Here is a 26,492-nt window from a genome sequence, read left to right as displayed (position 1 = left end):
TCTCCGTCAATACTGGACCGATTTTGAAAAAAAAAAATGTTTTATTTATAATATTGTGTGTTAGTCAGGTCCCCACAGAAAACCAGCGCCACGGATTCCCGCACCATTATGCTGAGTGGGCATTATCCTATTTTAGGGTACATACCTATGTTTATTTACGTCTGCATGCCTTTTTTTTATGTACTGTTTTTCGTAGGGTGTCATTCTGAATCCCTAACAACGTTTGTCCTAAAGTCACTTGCCCTAACTGGTTTGTCCTAATGGCCTTTAGACGCATAAAACCACAAACGCGAAATACCAATCCCAGGTTTTTTGGTATTTTGCGGACTTCTAAAAAATATTACGCAAAACGCCAACTACGCATAATACCACAAACGCAAAATACCAACCTGACGTGTTGTGGTGTTTGGCGATTTTATTTATTACGCAATATACCAAACACTTACAATACCACAAACGCGAAATACCAACTGGAACTTGTAAAATATAATATTTACAATCGAAGTATAATACCTTTCATCAACAACAGCCATTCGTTATCTAAAGAGGTTTCATTTTATAAGGACCTACTTGTCTAGATAATTAAAACTAATGTCAAAGCTATAACTATAAATAGATAAGATAAGATAAAATAAAGATAAAATATAGTTTATTCAAGTAGGCATAATTACAATGCGCTTATGAACGTCAAATAAAGCTAGGTAGACCGGCTCCAACCCTACACCTCTGCCCCGAGAAGATTTAAATCCCCCCTCAATTGGAGGAGGGTATCCCATTATGGGACCGGCAACAAACTCGGCGGGACACATCTTTTCAAAAATAATTACATACATCTTATAATTAACATGCATTACGAGAAAATAAGGAAAAAAAAAATAGTTTTAATACATAAGATTTCGAACCTATGGTTTCCAAAACGGCCGACTTATTTTGAAACTGTAGTCTACAGACGGCAAGGCGGACATGCATCTAGTTGGTATTTCGCGTATCGTGTTAGTTGGCATTTCGCGTACTGTGATAGGTGGTATTCCGCATACATGGTATTTAGCGTGATTTGTGTTTTGCGTAATTTCATGTTGGCGTTATGCGTAGTTGGTGTTTTGCGTAGTTGGTGTTTCGCTTAAGTGGTTTTTTGCGTAGAGTTGGTGATTCGCGTTTGTGGTTTTATGCGTCTAAAGGCCTAATGGGCACATGCCCTAACGATCAATTGTCATAACGATTATTTTCCATAATGTAAGGTTCTGAAAAATGGTTAGGTTTTAGAACTTGCTGCCACAAAAGTGGGTTAGGTTAGGGTTAGATAGAACTGCGACTCTCGCAAAAAAGAAAATATGCTTAATAACATTAGGATAAGTAATCAATAATTAGGGAAACCAAAATTAGGGTTTTTAATGTTAGGACAACTGATCATTATGACAAACAATATTAGGGAATGCAAAGATAGGAGAAAATACTTTAGGGATTCAGATATAGATCCTTTTTCGTATTACCTACTGCAGAGGCTATTGGCAAGACTTGGAGCGAACTCAAGCACGAAGCTCATCTAAGGGACATAGGACATTAAGTCAAGACATGTATCAATTAACCTAAACAACAGTCAACTTGTATTTAAAATCCGGCATTCTTCAAAATTCCAGTTCACACCTCATCACGCCCTCGTTAGTACATAAACGTTTCTAAAGAAATGTGGTGTTAATATACTGAGTACACTTTCCGCATTAACATTAACGCTGGTACTTTTACCAGCTGGTACTTTTACTCGGACTTTCCTTAACCGCAAATAAATGATCACAACTGACAGTTAGCTCAGTGATCAATTTGATCAATGATCGTCAAAATATTACTTGACTATATGATAGGCCATTTAGGGTTCTAGCTAAATTGGACAATCCATAATGTAAGTATGGAACAACCAATTTAGCTGGGACCATAAATGGCGTAACAACTGTGTGTGGTGGTATTTACCCACCTACAGTCGCCATCAGATATATCGGAGCGGCCGAGGTGCTCAAAAATATCTAAACACGCACTCTAGCGCCTTGAGAATAGAGGCGTGTTCAGATATTTATGAGCACCTTGGCCGCTCCGATATATCTGATGGCGACTGTACATGAACGTCACTAGATAATATGTGACGTAAGGACAAGCCCATTTTTAATCGAGTTATCATGCTAATCCTATGACGTTCAGATTGGAATCCAAATATAATTATCTCCAGATTTTCCTTATGGTTATTTTTAGACGCATGCGCTCAAGAAAGGTCCAACTGTCACCATGAGGAAAAAACAACTTTTGGGAGATACCTGCCAAATAATGTAATATGTTGTTGCCTACAGGCAAGCATAAATATATACCTTCCTTAAATAAATCGTACTTTTGCCATACAGTAGTTTTATTCTATACTTTTGCCATAGGGTCGTTTCTCAAAAAGTTGGCACCGCCACCTGTCAATAGGTTTATGTTAGAACTTTTTTTTCATTATGTATAATTTTTATATATAAAATTTTAACACATAAATAGAGAGACTTTTTACACAGAGGCCTAATACTTTGAAAAAGATTTAATAAATATTGATTACAAAAAAAAAATATTGTAACTACGTTTATCCGCTAACCTGTCGTGTCCCAACGCGAGGTACTGATGTTCCGAGCTATGAAAACCACACAAATTATTGACTTAATTTAACGTCATTGCCGTATTTTATTAACATATATCCTTAACTTTTAAAGTATTACTATCGCATAACAATATTATGCTTATATTTTAAGTTATTGGGCTTCAAAGTTTGTCCAAGGCAATTCTTGACATTCACCTGTCGCGTCACGTTCACGACGATTGTATAACCCCCACCGCACCTTTCCCGTCTCACTCCGCACGAGCTGAAGCCGTCAGTCATCAGCTATCACCTGGTAGGACGAAGACGTGGTTATTGTGCTCCGCAAATAAAACACAAACGACAAAGTATCGGAAATTGGAGTTTGTAATGGGTAAGTACTCTTTATCCTGGCGTGGATATCTTGCTACTTGGGTAACCTATCGCATTACTATTAAGATATGTAACGTAATCAATAGTTTAGTTTTATATGCCTAAGTATGGAGTTCATCAAGCTAATACATTTTGTGTATTCGCGATATAACTGCCATTTTCCCCATCACCTGCATATCGTCCACCTGGCTAAAACTGCCAGGTGGATGAGATTTTGCGGCAGGTTAATGTCACTGATACCACAACTAATACTCGTAACTATATAATTGTATAGCGGTTATATCGCTTTTGTGTGGTTATTTAGGAATAAAAACTATCCTGTCTGTTAAAGCTACGTATTATTCAAATTTGTGTACTTTTGTCTTACGTCTCGTTAACCTGTCCAAATAAGTCAGGTGAATGATGCAATAGCAGGTGAATGAAGCGTCATTCACTTGCCATATGACAGGTGAACGATAACTATTTAAAATCCACGTTACATATACTCAAACAGTGATTAAGTAGATTTGTGACGTCCCATGGGAAAAGGTACCTTATGAGGGTTTTTAGTTTTAGACATATTAAAATATTTTGTAAAAAGGTGAAAACATGCTCAATTTTTTTATTGTGTGATGATATGACGGGCGAGAGAGAGAGGTCAGTTCTGATAATGGGATCCATGAAGAATCGAGGGAACTCCTCAAATCTTAAAGGCATACATAGTGATTTTTGTGTTTTTATTTACAAATCAAGCATATACATTCAAAAAAGTGACATTTGATGAAGTGGAACTGCTGATGAAGATCAGAATGGAACTCTTCAACGACGCATAGTTCACGTTTGGTGATTTGTCCTCTTAGTTATGTTTGTTAAACAAGTTAAGTTTGTAAGCCACATTTTTGTCAAGCTCGAGTTCTGATGATGGGATCCATGAGGAATCGAGGGAACTCCTCAAATCTTAAAGGCATGCGTATGGAGACTTCTGGATTTTCATCAGAAAATCAAGCATTTTCATTAAAAACTGTCGCATTTGATGAAGTGGAACTGCTGATGATGATCAGAACAGAACTCTTCAACGACGCATAGTACATGTTTGGCGATTTTGATTTCGACTTGGACTGGGACTGGGGCTGAGACCCGGACCCAGACTTGGGCCCGGACTCGGACCCGGATTTGGACTATGACCCGGACCTACTGCCCTCCCAGGACGTGTTGGATGACCAAAACAGCGTATGCCTATGATGCACCAAGTTTATTCCACTTGTACTACGACGGTTCAGCATCAGCTCTATCTTGGGTTCTGCTCTCCCAAGTGCTCATCAAGACGTATCGGATGACCAAAACAGCGTGTGCCTATGTTGCAGCAAACCTGAGTTCCACTAGGTACTGCGAGGGTTCAGCATCAGCTCTATCTTGGGTACTGCTCTCCCAAGTGCTTATCAAGACGTGTCGAATGACCAAAACAGCGTGTGTCTATGTTGCATCAAATCTGAGTTCCACTAGGTACTGCGAGGGTTCAGCATCAGCTCTATCTTGGGTACTGCCCTCCCAAGTCCTCATCAAGACGTGTCGAATGACCAAAACAGCGTGTGTCTATGTTGCATCAAACCTAAGTTCCAGTAGGTACTGTGAGGGTTCAGCATCAGCTCTATCTTGGGTACTGCTCTCCCAAGTGCTCATCAAGACGTGTCGAATGACCAACACAGCGTGTGTCTATGTTGCACCAAACCTGAGTTCCACTAGGTACTGCGAGGGTTCATCATCAGCTCTATCTTGGGTACTACTCTTCCAAGTGCTCATTAAGACGTGTTGGATGACCAAAACAGCGTGTGTCTATGTTGCACCAAACCTGAGTTCCACTAGGTACGGCGAGGGTTCAGCATCAGCTCTATCTTGGGTACTGCCCTCCCAAGTCCTGCCATCCAAAATTTTAACCTACTATTGTAATCATCGTAGTGGACAATAAGGTCCCTTTTTATAGAAAATGACACATTTTTCGATTATTTTTAGAAGGCATTAAAAATTATATGATGGACAGGTGAATGACACTCATTTCAGGTGAATGATGACAAGAAACCAGGTTAACGTCAACGGACACAGGTTAATGGAGCCTCTCGATAACCTGTCAATATTTTCAGTGGAATTTGTACTTATTTCTCGATAACCTGCTTCTACTATCGATAACCTGGGGACAAAATATCTTTCACCTGTGCTTGATGTCATTCACCTGAATTTTCAAACGCCTATATCTTCTAAACTAATTGAAGGAATTGCTTCCCTTCCACATTTTCTAATAGTTTAAGTTGCCTTTTAACGATCTCAATTTAAAAAAATGCGAAAATGCATACTTTTTGAAAAACATAAATTTTAACCTGGCGGTGCCAACTTTTTGAGAAACGACCATAGTCAAATAATTTTGGCAGGTCAGAGTGAATGAACTTCGACCGTGCCATCTACCTATGTATGGTATAATTTTAACCTAACCTTACTTGAGGTTAGGTGATCTTCTGGTGATAGTATGTCACGATCGTCAATGTTGTGTGGTTAGAAGGAGTTGAAATTTTTGCGGTTTAGTGTAACATTAGACATTAAACGAAATAAAATATGTGTATTTACTATATTGACTGCTATATTGGCAACTTTTATACCTACTTTCCTTGGAGAAGTAGGTAGGTGGTGCTGCGGTTTAACAGTGCAGATATAAACATTTTTTTATCATCATTAAAATGAACTTATATTATTTTTCTCTGTCGATCGAAGAATATCTCTTATATGTAGGTAACTTCCCTGAGTATAAATATAGATATAGGCAACATAAGTTATATAACTTAAGGCAGTAAAACACTGTTTCCGTCCATCTTTCGCCTGTTCTGCGATCGAAGGCTTGTCTGTCTCTCCATCCGTCACTACCGCTCTCTTTCCATTGTCTAAAATATCCAGACAAGGTCGTCCACATCACGACCGTGTGTAAACCCAATACTTACGTTCTATAACTGATTACTTGATTAGACATCAATTCATTCTAGAATGGCGCATAAGCTACAATACAAACCTATTGTCGTGAATCAAGGACTTAATTCTCTGACTACATAATACTATAGTAAAGTTCAAGTCTGCGCTATTAAATTGTCTTTAATGAACTGAAGAGTAGCATTTAACGTAATATTTACTCGAAGTTACATAACGGGACGAATAAAGAATAACAATAAGTAGATAATATATGTAACATGTCCGTTTTTTCTGATATCACACCTTCAAGTTCGCTTTTCGCCTTATCATTTGCCTCGCCGTTCACTGGCATGTGTGTTTAGGCCTTAGTAATTTTGTCTTCATTTATATACTTGGAAAATGGAAAGTTCATGGGAAGTTTTGAAGCTAAATAGGTTCAATTAATTAACTAAATCCTCTTACCTCTTTCTAGTCTTTCTATATGACATATTGTCACTAAGTTTCTGTCACGTTGTCACAAAGTGTAACTTTTTCATGATCTAGGTCAATATTTAGAAGAAAACGAATGATATGAACGAATTACTGCAGAAACATGGTTGTGCTAACGTATTTACTATTCCAGAAGGCCTCAAAGAACTCATGGCTGATATAACTCGTGAGGTACCTATCTACTTGTAAAGTTTATAGAATATATGGCTTTGACTTTAAAGCTGGCTGAGAAACAAGAGATGAGTAAGAAGGTCTTCCCTATTTCCCAAACATGTTTTTAAAATTGATGTAGGTATGCACGAGTCATCAGTGCCACTTTAATTTTCTTGGCTAGCTCTGAAGTTTGAGCAGGGGGGGGGGGGTCAACTGTGGGAATAATAAGATATTTTATAGGTACCAAATTTTGCAAGGATACGCCTTTTTGACTGCTTAGGTAACTTTATAACTTCGCATTACAGGTACTCCGCGCGCAACCCGAAAAAATATTCGACTTCATAGCCAACTACCTCTCCGTGCTCATCATCACGCGCGAGCACGGTATCATGGCGGTGAAGATACTGGACGACCTGTGCGACTGCCGACCCTCGGTGACGGAGCATTTGGAGGCCTTGGGCTTTCCGCTGGTGCAGGCTTCAACTATAGCTGCTATTATACACGAGGAGATCGAGAAGACGGAGCCGGATGAGGGGAATGGTAAGGTTTAATGAGGTTTCGCTTTGTGTAAAACCATGGCTTTACTAATCAATTATTATTCCTATGGGAAGAGCTGTACCCTACAACTTACGCCCTGTCAGGCTGTCACGTAACAGTTGGTATGAAAAGCAGAATAATCTGATTTCCGTAGAAACGTCGGTTCTGATGCACAGCGATAAATAGTTGTTCATTGCTCTATCAACTGCCAACCCAAAAAACATGTCCTGTTACTGCCTGAAGAAAAATGATAAAAAGTATTTAGTAGAATCAAAAAGAAACGTTAATAATGGTGGTTAATAATTTATGGTTAGTAAAACAATATTTAAATATAAACTGAAATACCTAGTATGCATTATACGAAAGAAAGTTTAAGTTTTTAGCCTTATTTTCACTCCCAAATCACAATTTTATCGGTTGTCAAAAGAATTGAAAGTCGTACAAATGTTATTATTGAATTGCTTTTTAATATTTATACAACGTAGAAATTGAATCTTTTAGTTTTGCTCGTTCATCACATATTTACATTTGCTCCGAGCGCACGCGCACTCGCACTTGGGTGCACCGGGCGACATTCTTGGCCTCGACCTTTTCTTTTGCTGTTTTATTTCGATATGACTCAACGCACTTTGCCTACACTGCACTGCCTACAGCATTTCTATTCTCAAAACATTCTCGATATATCAGACAATTATAGACTTGTCCCTTGCGATCCCAAGATTAGTAACAACTAAGGGTAATTGAAGTACAGCCTTACAATGGTTCCCCTGTGGCGGCTGTTAAGTGTTATTGTAAATAACAGCACGGCTGGGATGTTAATGTTATACGGATATGGATAAATATAGGAGAAGTAAGCATAGAAACTCTAAAACTAAAGTGCATTAAGTGCAAGCTAAAAACCATTCTTATTTGAAATTTATTTAATCTCAGTTGTGTCCAAAGTAAATTGTAGTCATTTAGTTGTAGAATTGAAACTATTGTTTTTCTGATAGGGCTTAATAGGTAGCAAAATCAAACCGGCTGCGTTAAGACTTCTTTTGTTGTTTTATGCTTGTTTATAAACAAACATTAAAAGGTACCTATCTCAAGCAAGAATGGGTCAAGGTTATGTAAGTATTCTAAGTAACAAGGGAGCGGCAGATGGATAAAGTTGATAATACCAAATCATTTATGTGAATTGCCACCGGTTTACCCTCGTAGCAGTATTAACCATCAAGCAGATATTAAGGCCAACTATCAAAACACATCAATACGTCATCACCGTTTTAAAAAATGCATATTTTTTTCAGAGCATGTACAAGAGACTCAGATCCTGAAAAAAATCCTGCAAAGGAATCCTATAGACGAGGATATGACCGCCAAAGTTTGCCAGATTGCAAGAAACGCTTACCGCGACTATTGGTATAGGAAGAAATTGTTAGCAAAGGTTCGTTAGTGATGCATCTGAAGAAATAATTAAATTGTCAGAAAACTGTAAGATTAAGAGCACTCAGCCTCATTTGACGAAACTCTATGTAGTAATCAGATATTAAATGTATTTTTATAGGATTAGACCCAGTAGCACCAACCACAGGATGTGACGGAAGCACCAACGCCCCTCGACCGATTTCCCATACAAAAAATAAATAAAGAACGTTTTAACAGTAACAGACGGTTTGGTGCAACCAACCCATATTCTGTCTTTAAACTTAATTTGAAAGTATTTTTTTTAAATTCAGTTCTTCGTTATCAGACTTTATCGAAAAACCCCGAAGAGCCTTGGGAGGTAGCCGCGGCACATACCCTCGAGATCTACAAGAGAACCAACCCAACCTTCAGCGAGCTCAACAGAGCCACACAGAAAATACAGGTTTTGTACTAGAGTGACTGCTATAGTTATTCTTGTGGTAAATAAATAAATGTATAGTAATCGGCCACTCCTTAAAAATCTGAAAGATACAAGCCAATTGAAACCTTATTATTAAGAGTGGCCAATAACTATAGCAATCACCCTATACATCACCATCAGGCCCATCACATTAGCATCACCATCAACCGATCCGATCCGAATATGATCTTTAAGATCGCCACAATTTTAAGGATATTATGGATCCTTACCGCCATTTTGCAAATACTTTTTACGATCTTCAACGGTAAGTACATGTATTTTACAAAACTACCTGACACAGGTCTCATGGCGATGGCGGTTCTCATAAATATTGATCAAATCTAACAAACCGTTGACAATCGTTCGTCCCTATCCGTCATTTTGGCATTTCTTTTCGTTAGAAAGAGACATAATTTAACAGAGAGGTTTGTAAGTGGTTGCCAAGTTTTATAACTAAGGGGGTGAGCAATTAAATTTTGATATTCACCACCTGTAACGTACAAACAACTCCTCTATTTGCAGGCCGCGTACAGGGGCTACCATGTCCGCAGAAACTTGCTCACTTTCAAGGAAAAGCCCGGGCCGAAGAAGAAGCTGCCTGGGCCGCCGATTGACGTCGCAGGCTCCAGGGTGGTCGACCTGGGACGCGTTATCGTAAGGGATCGTTTACAGACAGCCTACAAGGGACATCTTGTGCTACCATGTCCACAGAACTTGCTCTCACTCAAGGAAAAAACTCGACCCGTTCCAGGCCCGCGAATGACGTTTACGTTCCAGGGTGGTCGACGTGGGACGCGTTATCGTAAGGAATTGTTTACAGACAGCCTACAAGGGACATCTTGTGCTACTATGTCCACAGAACTTGCTCTCACTCAAGGAAAAAACTCGACCCGTTCCCGGCGCGCCGATCGACGTTCACTTTCCAGGGAGGTCGGCTTAGGACGCATTATCATAAGGGACTACTTTGTTTCCAGACAACGTATAAGGGATATCAAGTCCACAGGAACGTAGACGAAGAGCCTGGTGGATTGCCAAAGAGAGCTGGTGGTGAGCTGGTGAGGGAGCTGCCTGGACCTTCGATCCACGTTATTAGCTCGAGGGAGATTGATATTTTGACACTTTTATTTAAGCCCTTTTTGTTAAGTATCCACTGAGTTCCCAACAGCGCCAGAATCAAAATCTTCCTAAATCTCTTTTTTTTTTTTTAATTTTAAGCTTAAATACTTTTAGGGCCTGTTTCACATTGTCCAAATAAAGTCCTGAATAACCTACTTGCAACTCATCAGACGAATAAAGTCATCGTTGGTGTTTCACAATCTTCAAACAAGCTTAACTGGTAGATAAATACCTTCACAACTTGAGGTAGTTTTATCTGGCAGTTACTTTATTTGTTTATTAGCTATTATCCAATAGGTACTTTACTTGGACATTGTGAAACGGGCCCTAAAAGAGTTGTTCGACTTTGGAAACTACCATTTATCTGTAGCATTCAACACAACTCCAAATAAACGATGTTGTTGCATATTTGCAGAGTCTAAAAGTAGGCCAAGATGACGTAAGCAAGATGTTCGAGGTGGACGTCAGGAACCAGCTGGGTCTGCCGTTTGACACCACTCGCATGCTCACGCACATCCCTAGCGGAGATATAAACGCGAACGAGTGCTCCTGCGATCCCATTCACTTTTCTGGTGCGTAAAGAGAAACATTGAATGACGTAAGAAAGATGTTAAAAGTGGACTCCAGAAGCTTTGATTTGCCTTATGAAGTTATGATGCCACGATGTCACACGCATGTTTAATTGTTTATGTCCCCTATGACGAACAGACTGAGAGCTTCCACAGCTTTTTAGTAGGGTGCTGAGACTGCTGAATGTAAGAGCGTGTGATGTAGTTAGAAGCAGATTTCAGAAACTAGCAGACCCGAAGGAATGCTCCTGCGACCCGGTTCACTTCTCAGGTGTTTAGGCGCGTTATTTGAGTGATCTGAAATTGTGTGTAAGTTCTGCGATGATAATCTTCATGATCACTATTCACTATCTTAAGTTTCCCTAGTATTCGTATAGCAGTAAATCCCTTACAACACGGTCGGCAACGAGGGTTCCATTGGCTGTATGGCAACCACAATATAATGCACTTCGACCAATATCAGCGTCACCTGGGACACTCCGAAGCTTGGTTCTAGCCGTGTAGTGCGGCGGACTTAAAAACATCGCTACCTAATAGTTAATTCATTATTTCAATACAATTTATTTTGTAGGTCGCCGTGGTATGCCACGAACGCCGTATTCAAGTGGCATGGTAGATAAAGATGAAAGTGATGATGATAGCATTCCATCGATTACTAACGTTCCCAGAATCTCCTTTGCAGTGGTATGTATCCTATTTACATTGTTTGTTAATAAATAATCACACATCCAAAGGAGTACACAGGTTAGCCTTTGTGTTCTAGGGCAGCGGTCGGCAACCTGCGGCCCGCGGGCCGCATGCGGCCCGTGAACCTGTCACTTGCGGCTCGCGAGCCTCCCTGGCTATTTTGTATGTAATATTGACAAACGACAATGTCTGATAAAGTCATAAATATTAACAAAGTACGGCCCACGACAACTTCGTTAACTTAACTATGCGGCACTTGGCTGCTAAAAGGTTGCCGACCGCTGTTCTAGGGTGTAAGTTAACATGATTACTAAATGAAACCATACTGTCCTAAATTTCTATGTAGCGAAGGCTATTTGTTCATGAGGAAGAAATTAAAAGGTTTATGTGACAACTCCCTAAAGCGAGTTGTCTCTTAAGCTTTGGATTCCTCCGAAAACGGTGCCGTCATATTACGGCCGCTATATAGCGTTGACTGACGTCACTAGAACGTTGTCTATGTAAACAAGATGGCGCGGTTTCCTAGACGGCGTTACGTTACGTTGATCGTCAACGTAACGTAAGATGACGGCCGTCATGACCTTGTCGATAGTTTCGTGAACATTTTATTAGATAGCGGTGACGCCATTTTGAATAAATGACACGAGATTTGAATAAATGATTCCGTACTACGATTATTTTCCTCTTCTGATGATATTTCATCCTCCAAGTAAATTATATATGATCAAGCAAATCTTGTCAGTAGGAAAAGGCGCGAAATTCAAATTTTCTATGGGACGTTATCCCATCGCGCCTACATTTTTCAAATTTGCCGCTTTGACCTTGGTGGATGACGGTGTGTTATGACGCCGTGGTACTTTCCACATGTCACCACCGTAAAGACGGCCGTCTTTTGCTGCCGCTATATGACGGCCGTCATATGACGGCACCGTTTTCGGAGGAATCCAAAGCTTTATAGTACTTAATATCTGGGTGACCGAGCTTCGCTCGGAAAACATATAATAACTCGGAAATGCGCGTTTTCCCAGAGATAAGACCCAGCTAGATCGATTTTTCGCCCCCGAAAACCCCTATATATACCAAATTTCATCGAAATCGTTAGAGCCGTTTCCGAGATCCCCGAAATATATATATATATATATATATATATATATATATATATATATATAAATAAATAAATAAATAAACAAGAATTGCTCGTTTAAAGGTATTAGATAGTGTAAGTTAACATGGTTACAAATGAAATCATACTGTCCTAAATTTCTATGTAGCGAAGGCTATTTGTTCCTGAGGAAGAAATTAAAAGGTTTATGTGACAACTCGCTTTAGGATATGACTATAAGTACTATAACTAAATCCCTCTCGTCCTTGAATCAGAGCCTGTGTCCAGCGGTGGGGTATCTATGTATTGACTGAGATATTATTATGTATTGCTAGAGATTCTCCTTGGTACAACAACTTATAGTTGATATGATGACATGATGTAGGAGCCGCCAAAGATCTTCGGCGAGAAATATGACGAGGGCCACAAAGTACCCCAGTCGCACAAAGTGCCCGAGGTGCCCGCTCTGGTCCCAGCGCAGGACTCCGACGAAGAGGCCGAGGAAGTCGCCGAGGATATCACCGAGGTAGTCACCGTGGAAGTCGCCGAGGATATCACCGGTTAGCTCAACCGCACATAATTATATCATATTAACTTCTCAAATATCATCAGATTCATCAGTAACCTATCGTCTTTGCCAAAGAAATGTAATATCAGTCCATGTCAAAGAAGCAATTTAGTGTATTTTAGGGTAGCAAATTAAATAGTTATACAATGAAGCTGGACAGCTCCGTACATTAGGCTGCGGTTCCACCAGACATGTGCGAGCGTGCGTAGCGAGGGTTGTGTTCGTTAAGAACCAATAGAATTACTTCTGACCGGTCTGGCCTAGTCGGTAGTGAACCTGCCTATGAAGCCGGTGGATCTGGGTTCGAATCCCGGTCCATCATGGAATTTATTTGTACGATTGGAACATGATTTGTTCCTGAGCCACATGGGTGAGTATTGTGACGTCGTTTCCCGAGTACAACACAACACAAGCCTACTTGAGCTTGTGGGGCTTAGACACGTTGCGTAAGGAAGTATTTATTTATTTACCTATCCTCGCTCAGCGCAGCTCTAGTCGGCTATTGGTTCTTAACCTTTTAACCACCGTAGACTAATATATACTTAAGACATACAAAATCGGGCTCATTTCGCCGCTGTCTGATAAATAAGACAAAACTTCGTGTAACTTCGTACGGCCCCGGCGACACGAGCACGCTCGATGACGTATTCCATGGCGGTTAAAAGGTTAACAACACATCCCTCGCTACGCAACCTCGCACATCTCTTAGATGATTGATGATTCTCTCAGATGCAACACGCACGGAAGGCGATGAGAGCTCCGTGTCGGATGCCACCACCGTCCCTGACGCCACGGCCACGGACGCGACCGACGAAGACGCGCAAGAGGACGAAGAATAATAAACTCACTATCATTGATTACCAGCATCCAATAGCAATTAGCTTTTCGGAATCCTACAGAAGATGCAAAATGCACGGAAAGCGACGAGAGATTCGCGTCAGATGCCACAACCGTGTCAGACGCTACAGCCACGGTTCCTACCGAGGAAAGCGAACAACAGTGCGAAGAAGAATAAACTCACCACAGGGATTCCTAATTGCCTAGTCGTGTATTAGCATCGATCGAAGTTATATTTCTGTTTTTTTTTTCAAGTACCGCAGAGTAAAATTTAGTTTCTTTAGTTCGTAATTATCAGAGATGTGAAAAATACTTTATAAAAAGTATTTAAATACAAAATACAAATACTTCCTTGATATACTATTTCAAATGCAAAATACAAAATAGTTTTTGAATTTGTATTTAAAATACAAAATACGAAATAGGTATTTTCAAAATACTTTTTAAAAATACAAATACTTTGCGATAAAAGGTACTCTGAATAGTGAATACCTAGTCTGAATTAAAAAGTATTACTCAGAATATCCGAATTGAAAAGACTCTCTTCATTCTTTGAAAACAGTGTGTCAATCAGTCCTCTATCTAAAGTGCAAATTTCTAGTTGTTTGCTCATATTAACCGGAAGGATGGATGGATGATGTTTTATAACGGACAATTTTTAATAGCATTAATTTAGATTTGTAATGTTTTACAGCTAGTATAATGCCTCTCGTTAGTGTGATGAAAACGTCTTGTTTGTGCAGAAAAGTTTCATCAGGGCAGAAAAGTTTGTTCTCCTCTCGTACCTTGAAACCTTGGAGGATACAACTAAACGGAGTAGCCATTAACAGGCTTTCCCTTCTGTCGAAAATAGGCGGCCAACGGTCATACACAATGTATGGACTGACGTTTATCTGACATGGCTATTTTTACGTTACGCATACATTTGACGTTCCCCTCCCCCGCAAAAATCGGCAGACTGTTTTGTACAGAAAATTACAGACATGGCGTCTCCGTTTGATTATATCCTCCAAGCTTGAAACCCTCGCAACACTCAAGATTCCACTTTTTTAACCACTCGCTACGCTTGTGGTCATGTGCGACGTTACTAAACAGATTCAACAGTATGAGAGAGTTGCCAGGATTGTAACATCAGAAGAGATTGTAACTCCTACCTACATTATAACATTACCTACTATAAAGTATTTTGTATTTTGAAAATAGAAAATAGGTCCCAAAAACTATTTCAAATAAAATACAAAATAGTTTTCTTCAAAAGGTATTTAAATACAAAATACAAAATAGGTATTTTGCATTTAGTATTTGCATTTTAAATACAAGTATTTCAAATAAGTCACATCTCTGGTAATTATGTACCTACCTATAAAGAAAGAGACGTACGCCACGTCCAAAAACGTACGACATAGGTAGGTACGTCTCTGTATCACGGTGTAAGAGAGATCAGTTGCCGAGCGGACCCCACCCCAGACTCTCATGACCCGCGGCAAATATGTAAGGTGTAACTTTCAGGTAATTCCGACTAAGTACTTCAAAATGTCGGCGAATTTCCATCGTATTAGAATACATTTTTGGGAATTACCTACACGTTATTTTAACTTGTCGGAAGTACCCGAATAGAGATTGTTTTTTGTGTTAAATATATAAAAATACTAAACTTCTTAAAATCTGTTAAAACTAATATCGAGCTAAGTTAATGAATCTTTTACTTGTTATTAGGTATTTTAGACTTTGCACAGTTTGTATTCAGAAGTGTTATATTTAGTTTTTCATGTATCCTACATACGTATGTTAATTGCAACCACGGCTTACTTGATTTCTCGCCACGGCTTACTTTTATTTGATGTCAACATTTTTTTGCACGATTAATAAATATTTGATAAATAATGGAGAACTTATTGCGATCCCAAATACGAGAGAGCTGCAGGCTCGCCTTGCCCGAGGGACTGAAGGATTTGATGGCTGATATCTCTCGAGAAGTAAGGATTTCCTATTTTACCTGAGGTCAACCGAAGCAAATGCGTCACTGGAGGTAAATGCGTCTTTTAAAGATTTCTTCTAAACGGAACATTTTAGAACTATTGCAACCCTCTCTGTTCGAAGTGTGGTCACTGAACTTTTAATGCAGATGGCTATAAGAGTTATATGTAATATGTTGCGTTTCGAAGATATCTACAAATGACGCATTTACCACAAGAGACGCATTTACCTCGGTTGACCTTAGGTAATTGTCTTGTAGTTCTACTGCCTACTTAGGTACTGGGTTGAACCCTTTGGACGTCAAGATTCCTTAGGACGACGAGAGTTTTTAATTTTTATACCTATTGCGCTAAGAAAATTGTAGTGTTTAGGCGTAGGCTTTACCTACCTACGCTATCAACTATCATTAGGTAAACATCATCATCACTTAAGAGCTTTGCTTTTGTCGGTGGAGTCATTGCCAATCATTTGTGCCAGTCTTTCATCAATCTTCATTGAATAATGTAACCAAAACTTTTTACGGTTATAAGTTGGTTTATATGTCGCAGGGAAATGATCAAAACAGAGATTTGAACAAATCTCTAAGGGATATGATCAAATCACGCAGGATGTTAAAATGGCGAATCCATATCATCATTTCCCTAGAAAAATTCAGTCATTTGACCAAATCACTGACTCTGTTTAGTGAGAAGACAAAATCGGCCAATAAACGCGAAACGCTTTTTCATTTCACTAGATTTGTTTAGGGATTTGACAAAATCCCTAACCACGACAGTAAGTTGACGAAACGAACTCAAAAAGTCAACTAGTTTTATCATTTCGCTAAACAGGTTTAGTGAAATGATAAAGTCTCAACTGGAAGATGGTAATGGTATATGGTGATTTGATTAAATCTCTGAACGGTTTAGTGAAATGACGAAAGCAAGTACAGAATACAACAGTTTACTCTCTACAGTTAAGCGATTTGATCAAATCTCTCGTTTTGACAGTTCTAAAAATGTAGCTGATTTCACTATGTAGTATGAAGTAGTCAATTATTTGTTACAACGTGTAGATTTGTGGCATCTTGAGTTACACATATGACATTTTTTTTACAGGCACATCTATTTCGTCGGGTCACAAGTAAAAGTCACTAAGTACTATCAAAAAATTAAAGTAACAATGCACTTTACGAGTATTACACTTGTAACAGTTGTAACACGGTTTATTGTCCAATAATTTCAATGATGTTAGTTAGTGACTTTTACTTGTCACCCGACGATTTGTTTTGCATTGTACTTTGGACTTTTCACAGGAACACTTCTTGAACTCCTGACCTCCAAATACAGATAACTTAGCTGCAATTTCACGTAGACTGTACTTAGTAGAGGGAACTGAGCTGCTGCAGTGAATGACGTTGTGGTTGGCTGAAGTGCGTTTCTAGGCAGCCAGTCTTTTATGATGCCGACAGATTTACCGATTTGGTACAGATTATTTTTAATATTTAAAACAATCCCCGGTACATTATATAAATAATAATAATAATAAAAAGCTTTATTTATTCCATAGAAAATAATAAGTTACAAATTAAGACAATTAAAAAAAAAACATTAACATAAGATAAATATTAGTAAATTTAGAATGTCGTGCAGAAGTTGAATTTAAACATATTTTCATGCCATAATTGAATTAGATAACTAATATTGATTACAAAAAAATCCTAGGTAACTTATATTATATGGACCCCCTTCGGGTAAAAGCCTCCTCCATAGAACTCCATTTGTCTCTATTTTTTGCTGCATTTATCCAATTTTGGCCCGCAATTGAGACTATTTCATCTTGCCACCTGTTATTTGGCCGACCTTTGCCCCTAGAGCCATGAGGTCCTGCCCATTTTGTTGCAGTTGATGTCCATCTGTCATCGCTGTATCTTGCAATATGGCCGGCCCATTTCCACTTCAAGCTTTGAGAAAAATGTAGAGCATCTTTAAAGTTAGTTCTCTTACGTATTTCGGTGTTTCTTATCCTATCTCTGAGCTTGATGCCTAAACAACTTCTTTCCATTTTTCTTTGTGTAATTTGGATTTGTGTTTTAGTTTTGTGGTCAAATATCCAGGTTTGACAGCCGTAAGTCAGGCAAGGCAGGATGGAAGTATCCATTACAACTTTCTTTGTTGTAGTAGGTAATTTTTGTGCTTTCAGTATTTCCTTGTGAGCCCAAAACTTCTTCCATGTGACAGCTATCCTACGGTTCACTTCCTCTGTATTTCTTTCAGATTTAAATGATATGAGTTTTCCGAGATAGATATAATCATTAACATATTCTAGCGGTGTGTTATTAACTAGAATAGTTGTCGGCTTATGATTTGTCATTACTTTAGTTTTCTCGAGATTCATTTCGAGGCCTGCTTTTTTGCTCGCTAGTTCGAGTTCATTTATCATAGAATTTAGTTGGGTAGGGTTTTCGGAAAACAGCACTATATCGTCTGCGAACCTTAAATTACTTAGGTATCTGCCATTTAGGTAAATTCCTTTTCTCGACCAGGGCAGGTCTTTCATGATATTTTGTAGGACCGCTATAAATAGCTTTGGCGAGATTGGGTCGCCCTGTCGTACTCCCCGTTCTATGTTGATGCAGGGTCCTGTTTTCTCTAACCTGACTCTACTTTTGCTGTTTGAGTAAATGTCTTTCAAAATGTTAATATATTTCATGTTAATATCTTGTTCTCTCAAAGCCTCCCAGATGCTGTTATGTGAAATGCAGTCGAACGCTTTCTTATAATCTACAAATGCTATGTAGAGACATTTGCGGTACTCTACATATTTTTCGATTACTTGTTCGACCGCTTGGATGTGATCCATCGTGCTAAATCCTCTTCTAAAGCCAGCTTGTTCGCAGGGTTGGTGCATGTCTATGACTGGAGATATTCTGTGAAGTAAACAAGAAGCAAATAGCTTGTATAGACTTGGCATGAGACTTATAGGGCGGTAGTTTTCTATATTCGTTGGGTCTCCTTTCTTATAAAGCAATACAATCTCTGACTCGGTCCATCCCTGGGGAACCTGTTCGCAGTCCAGTACTTTATTAAATAAAATAGTAAGTGGCGTTAGTAGTAGAGCTTTAGCATGCTTGAGGTGCTCGTTGGAAATCCCATCCGGCCCCGGACTTTTCTCTAGTTTTAGATTTTTTTATTTGTATTAAAACTTCGTGTTCACTAAACTTTTCTACGGGCGGTGAGGGATTAGTTGATAGTATTGTATTTGTTGACTCTTGTACTGTATTCGGTAGGCTGTAGAGCTTTGTGTAGAAATCTGTCGCTATGTGCATAATGTCTGTGCGTGATTTAGTATTTCTAGAGCCAGATTGTAGGGACGGGATCCATTTTTTTGATCTATCTAGTTCATTGAAGGCCCTTTTCGCGCTCCTCGAGTTTTCAAGATGCCTTTGTAATGTCTCCAGTCTGTGAGTTTCATAACATTTTTTTATTTCCTTATTTGACTCTTTGTAGAGTCTCTTTAGTGTAGTTTTGTCATCTTTCGTCAAATTTTCTTTACTTTGCAGTGTGGTTCTTTCTTTGATGAGATTTAAAGCCTTATCAGATAGGATTTTCTTTTTTGTTTTCCTTTAATATTTGTTAAACTTTCCTTTATACACAATATTATGTTTTGGTAATAGTCTTCTACTGTGTAAGCTTCGTGTGTAGTTATTAAGCTTTCTATGCGTTCTTGGAGCTCTTTGCAATATGTTTCTTGGTCTTCCATACTAGTAAGTTTTGCATTTGCGTTTCTATAGTGGTGCCGACTTTTCTTATGAGTACTAAGATTTAGCGTTGCTCTTATTAGTCTATGGTCTGAGCCGAACTGAAACGATCTTAAAACTTCGTACTTAGAAAATAATTTTGGTGTTGTAGTCAATATATAATCGATTTCATTCTTTGTATTCTTGTCCGGCGAGATCCAAGTCCATCTGTCTTTTATTTTTGATTTAAACATGGTGTTTAGTATTGTCAGGTTCCTTTCGTATGCAAACTGTACCAGTCTCTCCCCTCGGTTGTTACATTACTTCCATCTAATGGACCTATGTCTACCTAGGGACGTCCACCAACACGCTTGATTTGATTAGCAACTCTTTGAATTTGTGCAGAGAAGTCTCTTTCATTTTTTCAGCCGATATTTAACAAAAAAAATCACTTAATAATCGCTTAACTGTAGAGAGTAAACTGTTGTATTCTGTACTTGCTTTCGTCATTTCACTAAACCGTTCTGAGATTTAATCAAATCACCATAAACCATCTTCCAGTTGAGACTTTATCATTTCACTAAACCTGTTTAGCGAAATGATAAAACTAGTTGACTTTTTGAGTTCGTTTCGTCAACTTCGTCGTGGTTAGGAATTTTGTCAAATCGCTAAACAAATCTAGTGAAATGAAAAATCGTTTCGCGTTTATTGGCCGATTTTGTCTTTTCACTAAACAGAGTCAGTGATTTGGTCAAATGACTGAATTTTTCTAGGGAAATGATGATATGGATTCGCCATTTTAACATCCTGCGTGATTTGATCATATCCCTTAGAGATTTGTTCAAATCTCTGTTTTGATCATTTCCCTGCGACATATACACCCATTGTGCTTATACCACTGAAAACAGCATGCATGCATGGGTGACATCTTTAAGTAGGAACCTTTTAAACCCCTTTTCTGCTATTTGTAAAGTTTGCATTATCTTCTTGATTAATATTCTTTTGGTATTTGCAAGGTACTACGCGCTCAACCTGAAAACCTCTACCAATTCATCGCCGACTACCTTTCCTCGCTGCTAGTTGCGCGTGAGCACCTGTTCATTGCGGCGCGCGTATGCGACGACGTCTGCACGAACACTTGTTGCGCGGACTTGGGAGACGAACTGCGCGCGCTGTCGCTGAGTGAAGAAGACGTTCAGAGCTGCTTGGAAATTATCTCAGGGTACTTTTCAAGTGGTGAAGGTTTGTAGAAGTTACAATTTTGTGTGTGTGTACGTCTGTCACTAGCTTCTTAAATGTGTCTGTGTATGTTTGGCTTGCGTCCAAAAGCACATCAAAAGCCTTTGTCCAAAAAAAAGTCTTTGGGTCCATTTGGCACGCGTTGCATTTGTGTGTTTGTATGTCCCCATACGGTATATATTCTAGAAGTAATTTTAGTTTATATTAGAATTAATGCATGGAGGACCCCTATCTATCTCTCAGACTGGCGTGAGTATATGCCTTTCCTTTATTCGGCCACTCTCCTCCGTCTTGCTAATCGAAAAAAGTGGTCACTTTTAAAGCAGAATGCTTTAACTTAACATCATTAAACATTTAAAAAATACCTATTACGCTGCCCTACTAAGCCAAATAGCGCTATCTCAAAAGAAAATTCATTGCTAACTTATACTTACTTTAGTTTATATAGCTGATAGTTCTATGTATTTTCAAAATCATTTGTAATTGAGAGCGCTCGTCGGCTCAGGAGGGCAGTACGCGAATTCCTATTTTCAGTGAAAGAGGGAAATTTGCTACAAAAGTTGGTGCGAGAAACCGGCATAGACCCAAAGGCTCTTCCCGCCGTTCAAAATGCGGTGCGGCGTGCTTTTCTGCGACACCAACTGAACAAATCCACTCAAGTCGAGGTAACTTAACATCTACAGGTACTTTAGAAATATCTGAACACGTCTCCATTATCAAGGCGTTAAAGTGCATGTTCTAATATTTTTCTGTCCGATAATGTATAGCAATTGTCGAAAGTATCGTTAGATACCAATGTCATCAGTCAGATATATAAAGTATAGAAAGGGGAGCGCATTGTTAAGTACATATGATTTTACAATGGCAGGATTTGAGATGTTGTTGCTGTCACTGCAAGCCTCCTATTCAAAGGAGAGTTACTAATAGGTTTCTTCTATTTCTTGCTACGCATTGCGTTTCTATCTCTACTTGCCAATTTATTTTAAAACAACTCGCTCTTCCACTCTATTGATGGTTCATTTATGGAAAGAGAGATTTCATTGCGCAATTCAGTCTTAAACTTTTCCAGTGCCTAGATAACCACTTAGGGAGAATCTATGCATTATATTAACTGGAAGAGTCGATCTTAGTGGGGCACGGTAAACTACGATCCTTTTTCTGGAAGTTTCGGAAACGGCAGGGCTATGGAGACTCTGTAACCATTATAAGTAAGGTATCTTGTCCACAGTCATCGTCAACAGATAGCGAGTTGGATGAGACATCTCTAGCAGCAAAACACACGCTTAAAATATACAAGAAAGTCACTGAAAGTCCAGACATTAACTACGATTGCGTTGCTTCCAAAATACAGGTGAAAAACTAAAATAACTAATATACCTACATTATTTCACAATTTATACTTTTTGGGAACGGTGCATCAATGATTGGCGAAGGGCTATAATTTAATATTCATGTATCTATTTAGCCATGTGGTTGCAGAATATCTTAGCAATACAATTCGATACAAGCCAATCCAATACCAAATGAGCACCATAAATAAATAGGTAATCATTGCTTATACAGTAACATGCTAATGGTTTATAAGGGTTCTTACACAGTATCCATCTTAGCTACGGTTTTATCCAGAAATCTGTTCCAGGCAGCATATCGCGCGTACAACGTTCGGCGTTTACGTAAAGCTGGCAACAAGCCGCACTCCAAAAAGAAGGAGGACACGAAGGAAGAGACAGGCGAGAAAGTTCGATTTCAAGTCAAGGTACCTAAACATAGTGTTGTAGAAAAAAATTATCTTTTAACCATAAAATAGGTCACATGGACAATTAACATCAACATAAATCGCTCATAATTCGTTCGTTAAATACCGTAAACCGAGGTGAATATGGATAAAAACCGACATTTCCCTCATAATTTCTTTAAAACTACCACACAAACAGTATAAAGACAATGTAATATTGTAAAAAACTACGTATTTATAAATTATTCTCCTTCTTCCCAGAGTGGTACACATCGTGAGAGTCGTGAGGTAATTAAGACAAAGTGAACTTAATATTTGACAACGAATAAAGAGTTAAAGGATAACAAAGTATTTTTTTATCAACAGTCGGAGCAGCTTGTGGCAGATTTGGTCCATCCAAAGAGATGTAAGCAAACTTTTTTATTAACATTGTATAGAATTAAATAGCTTTGCTTAAATGACTTCAAAAAATTGTTAATAGGGTGACTGCTATAGTAATTGGACACTACATAGTAATTGGCCACTCCTAACAAATAAGAAGAAACAAGCCAACAGAAGTCTTATTTTTAAGAGTGGCCAATAGGGCTTCCAATACCGGGATCCCGGTATTTCGGGATCACGGGATCCCGTCTCTTTAAACGCATTTTTCAATACCGGTATTTTTAAAGGCAATACCGGGATCCCGGTATTTTAAAAAATGAGGGAAATGCGCAGTATAAACCCTTTAAATCCATTATATTCGGCTGTATCAAAAAGCTTACTAAACGTCAGACACATCTGGAGTTACACCAAGAAAAGTCTGCAACGATTTTGATAGCACGCGCAGTGCAAGTGTTATATTAAACGTCAAACTTCTATGAAATTATGACGTACAAACAACACTTGCACTGCGTACTGCGTATGCTATCAAAATCGTTGCAGACTTTACTTGGTCTAACTCTAACTGGTCTCTAGCCCGTATTTTATTATTGAAACAAGATCGTTGCCTAATGCGTCAGATAAATATTTGGTGGTTATGTGAGTGATGAATATGATGATAGTGACATTAACAATAACATAATTAGTTCTTATAATTTTATCAAAAAATAAAACGAAAGAGCAAGGATAACTGTAATAATGGCAAACCAATTTTGACGGAAATTTGAAAAAAAAATTGTCTGGTCGGTTAAAGTCTATTTTTTTATTCGGTAGAATGAAATGACAGTTCATAGTATGAACATAAAATGTCATTTCATACTATGAAATGTCATTTTAGTTTACTGAATAAAAAAATAGACTTTAAGTTGGACTACAAATGTGACTGGTGAGGTGAAGTCAACATATAGGATAAAATTATTGCCAACCTGGAGTGTGAAATAAACTTATTGCAGATGGCGGCATTGATTGTTTATTGTTGTAATAGCTTTTAGGATATATCTGGTATTCCAGTGAGCCTTTCTAATTCCCCTTTTTAATAAAACTATATATTTTTAAGCGATTCATATCCAATACCGGGATCCCGGGATCCCGGTATTGATGAAGACAGTTTCGGTATTAATACCGGTATTGTGAGAAGTCCAGTATTTGGAAGCCCTAGTGGCCAATTACTGTGTAGTGGTCTAGTGACCATAACTGTGGCAATCACCCTAATAAAAATAAGTGTCAATATCTAGGTGTATGACCAATAAGATCATGCTTAATTCGGAAACTTACCTACTTACTTTTATATTCATATTTACCGTTTATTGATATTTTGGAAAGATGTTAGCAGTGGCCATCCTTCTCTTGGATGTGTAAAAGTGTTAGGCCTGAGTGGACGCTCGAGTTGGGCGTGCGGCGTGCATGTTAAACAAATGCAAGCGTATAGGAGCGGCCTTAGTGCACGCTGCTCAAATCGCTTGTGACTTGTGGGCCCGACGCCACGCTGCACGCCCCGCCGAACAGTCCGCTTCGAGCGTCCACTCAGGCCTTACACTAAAAATAGGTTTTTGCAAATCATGAGAAACAATTAACTGTTCATATTGAGAATTCTATGCAGGTGCAAGCAAATGCTCATCTATGTCCCTGGCTGGGTCGTTCCTCTCACTGCCCCTGTACAAGCCGTATTCCATCGGGCAGCCCTCGGACATCACGGAGGTCGACGAGGTCTGCGAGAAAGAGACGGAGAACGCCAATTTCGACTACGTCACCAACGAACTCGGAAATCCGAATAAGACCCAGTCGTGTGTAAGGGATTCTTTTAATATAGGGATAGCAGAAGAACGTCCCGTGGCCAACCAAACGCTTGATTCGGAGTATTTTCTTTGATCCCTTCAGTGTTGGCCGAAACGTTAATGCAATTGACCAGCAACCATTATAAATTGAGCCGTAAACTGTAACCGTCGGTTACGGTTTACGGCTCAATTTGTACCGGTTAATGGTCAATTGCAATTAACGTTCGGCCAACACTGGATTCCTTCGACCATCTTGTAAAGGTTGCTCGATGACGAGGCAGATCCATTGGTTTTATTTACGCATTTCGTACGCTACATTTCCCTGGCGGTTTATTTTCAATGTTAAAAGATAAATTGCATTATTTTAGAGAACCTACGCCAGTTTAATTTACATGAAATTAAAAACCATGCTGACTCATGAATACTGAGGATTAATGGTAGCTATGGACATTTTCCAGAGAGCCTGATTAGGAGTAACAGCGACATAATAGACACAAAGTGCCTCCACATTTAAACACTACGTCAATTAATGAAATTAAAATTAAATTGAAAACTCTATTAGGTACCTAACAATCACTATGAGGTAATCGCAAACGATGCAATTGTTTAAGAAATGTTTTGAATTGAAGTTTAGATAATTATATTTTGATAGAATTATTAATATCTTTTATATTTATATTGATAATATACCTACTGTGGCAGGAAACATCGTGCTAATAAATGCATAAAATTTTGTATGAATAATTTTATTTGTTACTAACTAATTGTTAAGGAAGTTTTTGATCACTTGCGATCTTAAACTTACGGAACAGATCTAGGCGTGTAACAGTGTTAAAATGATTATTGATGTTCGTGAAAAAGTTCATAAAAAGAAATAGATAATTCACCATTCCGAGCATTATTAGGTCGATCCACGAAAGCTGGCTAGTTTTTGTATGACAAAATTGACAGTTCAGTACATATCTCGCATCAGCTCGTACATATATGAATCTACCATATTCCACAAACATTTCTTTCTGACTCTACAAAAACAGGATTTTTCTTTTGCTTGCCAGGAACCCGACAACAACAAAGACAAAAAAGAACCTGAAAATAACAAAGGAAAAAAGACAATCAGTTTCCACAATCTGCCTCACGTAATGGAGCTTGATGACAATGAAGTATCAGATGAAGCAGACGAAGCAGAATATGAATCTGAAGATGCCGAAGATATCTTTAACGAACAACTTGCTGATGAAGATTATGTTGATGATACATGTCAAGAGTTACCCAATGATAACGATAATGGTTCAACACTTGAGAACACAGCTGTTAGTGAACTAAAGGGGGATGAAACGGAGTCAAGCGGGAGCTGGATCGAAGATGACGTAGACAAAGTTCTGCTGGATGAGATGGAACAAAATCCTGAAAATTGGAATGATGGTGATGATATTGCACAGACAACAAGAGCTAATTTTATAAATGATGATTCAGACGATCCCGCAAAGACTGCTGAGATGCCAAAAGATATGACAGGAGTTACTGATACCCTTTCAGATGATGTTGCGGTACCTGAAGAATTAGCTATAGAAGAAAATGAAAACTTCCTAGTCTAGAATACCTAGCATTTAAATTTAATCTTATTTTATGTTATGTCATTATGCCTTAACGTTTGTTAACGTGTGAGGTAAGAAAAGTAAAAATGTTATGTTATCCTTTATACTTTTAATTACGTTCTTTATAAAACAGCTGATACAACTAATGAAGGACAATTTGATATTTTTTATGTTTTTGGTCTTTATTGTAATTCATA

At 38.6% G+C, this 26,492-nt stretch overlaps 2 protein-coding genes across 2 annotated transcripts; both read left to right on the top strand.

Annotated features, from left to right (window-relative positions):
* Positions 1-6,484: 6,484 nt before the first annotated feature.
* Positions 6,485-13,841, top strand: LOC134656598 (uncharacterized). The gene is made up of 9 exons (XM_063512154.1): positions 6,485-6,574; positions 6,862-7,096; positions 8,383-8,519; positions 8,826-8,942; positions 9,483-9,614; positions 10,492-10,648; positions 11,217-11,329; positions 12,820-12,994; positions 13,732-13,841. Exons 1-9 carry the CDS (start codon positions 6,485-6,487, stop codon positions 13,839-13,841), a joined length of 1,266 nt encoding a protein of 421 aa, XP_063368224.1.
* A 1,839-nt stretch (positions 13,842-15,680) lies between these two features.
* Positions 15,681-24,794, top strand: LOC134656597 (uncharacterized). The gene is made up of 7 exons (XM_063512153.1): positions 15,681-15,815; positions 20,551-20,776; positions 21,308-21,438; positions 22,002-22,124; positions 22,413-22,529; positions 22,875-22,914; positions 24,526-24,794. Exons 1-7 carry the CDS (start codon positions 15,723-15,725, stop codon positions 24,792-24,794), a joined length of 999 nt encoding a protein of 332 aa, XP_063368223.1. The 5' UTR covers positions 15,681-15,722.
* Positions 24,795-26,492: the final 1,698 nt, after the last annotated feature.

This window comes from Cydia amplana, chromosome 18 (genome assembly GCF_948474715.1).
Source record: "Cydia amplana chromosome 18, ilCydAmpl1.1, whole genome shotgun sequence".
Taxonomy (NCBI): domain Eukaryota; kingdom Metazoa; phylum Arthropoda; class Insecta; order Lepidoptera; family Tortricidae; genus Cydia; species Cydia amplana.
This window is presented reverse-complemented; position numbering and strand designations above follow the sequence as displayed.

Excerpts from the sequence above, each read along its gene's own strand:
- LOC134656598 (XM_063512154.1), top strand. The coding sequence starts at position 6,485 with ATGAACGAATTACTGCAGAAACATGGTTGTGCTAACGTATTTACTATT. Across the intron at positions 8,943-9,482 it reads GAGCCACACAGAAAATACAG|GCCGCGTACAGGGGCTACCA; the intron begins GTTTTGTACTAG and ends CTCTATTTGCAG. Across the intron at positions 10,649-11,216 it reads CGATCCCATTCACTTTTCTG|GTCGCCGTGGTATGCCACGA; the intron begins GTGCGTAAAGAG and ends TTTATTTTGTAG.
- LOC134656597 (XM_063512153.1), top strand. The coding sequence starts at position 15,723 with ATGGAGAACTTATTGCGATCCCAAATACGAGAGAGCTGCAGGCTCGCC. Across the intron at positions 22,125-22,412 it reads GCGTTGCTTCCAAAATACAG|GCAGCATATCGCGCGTACAA; the intron begins GTGAAAAACTAA and ends AATCTGTTCCAG. Across the intron at positions 22,530-22,874 it reads AAGTTCGATTTCAAGTCAAG|TCGGAGCAGCTTGTGGCAGA; the intron begins GTACCTAAACAT and ends TTTTATCAACAG.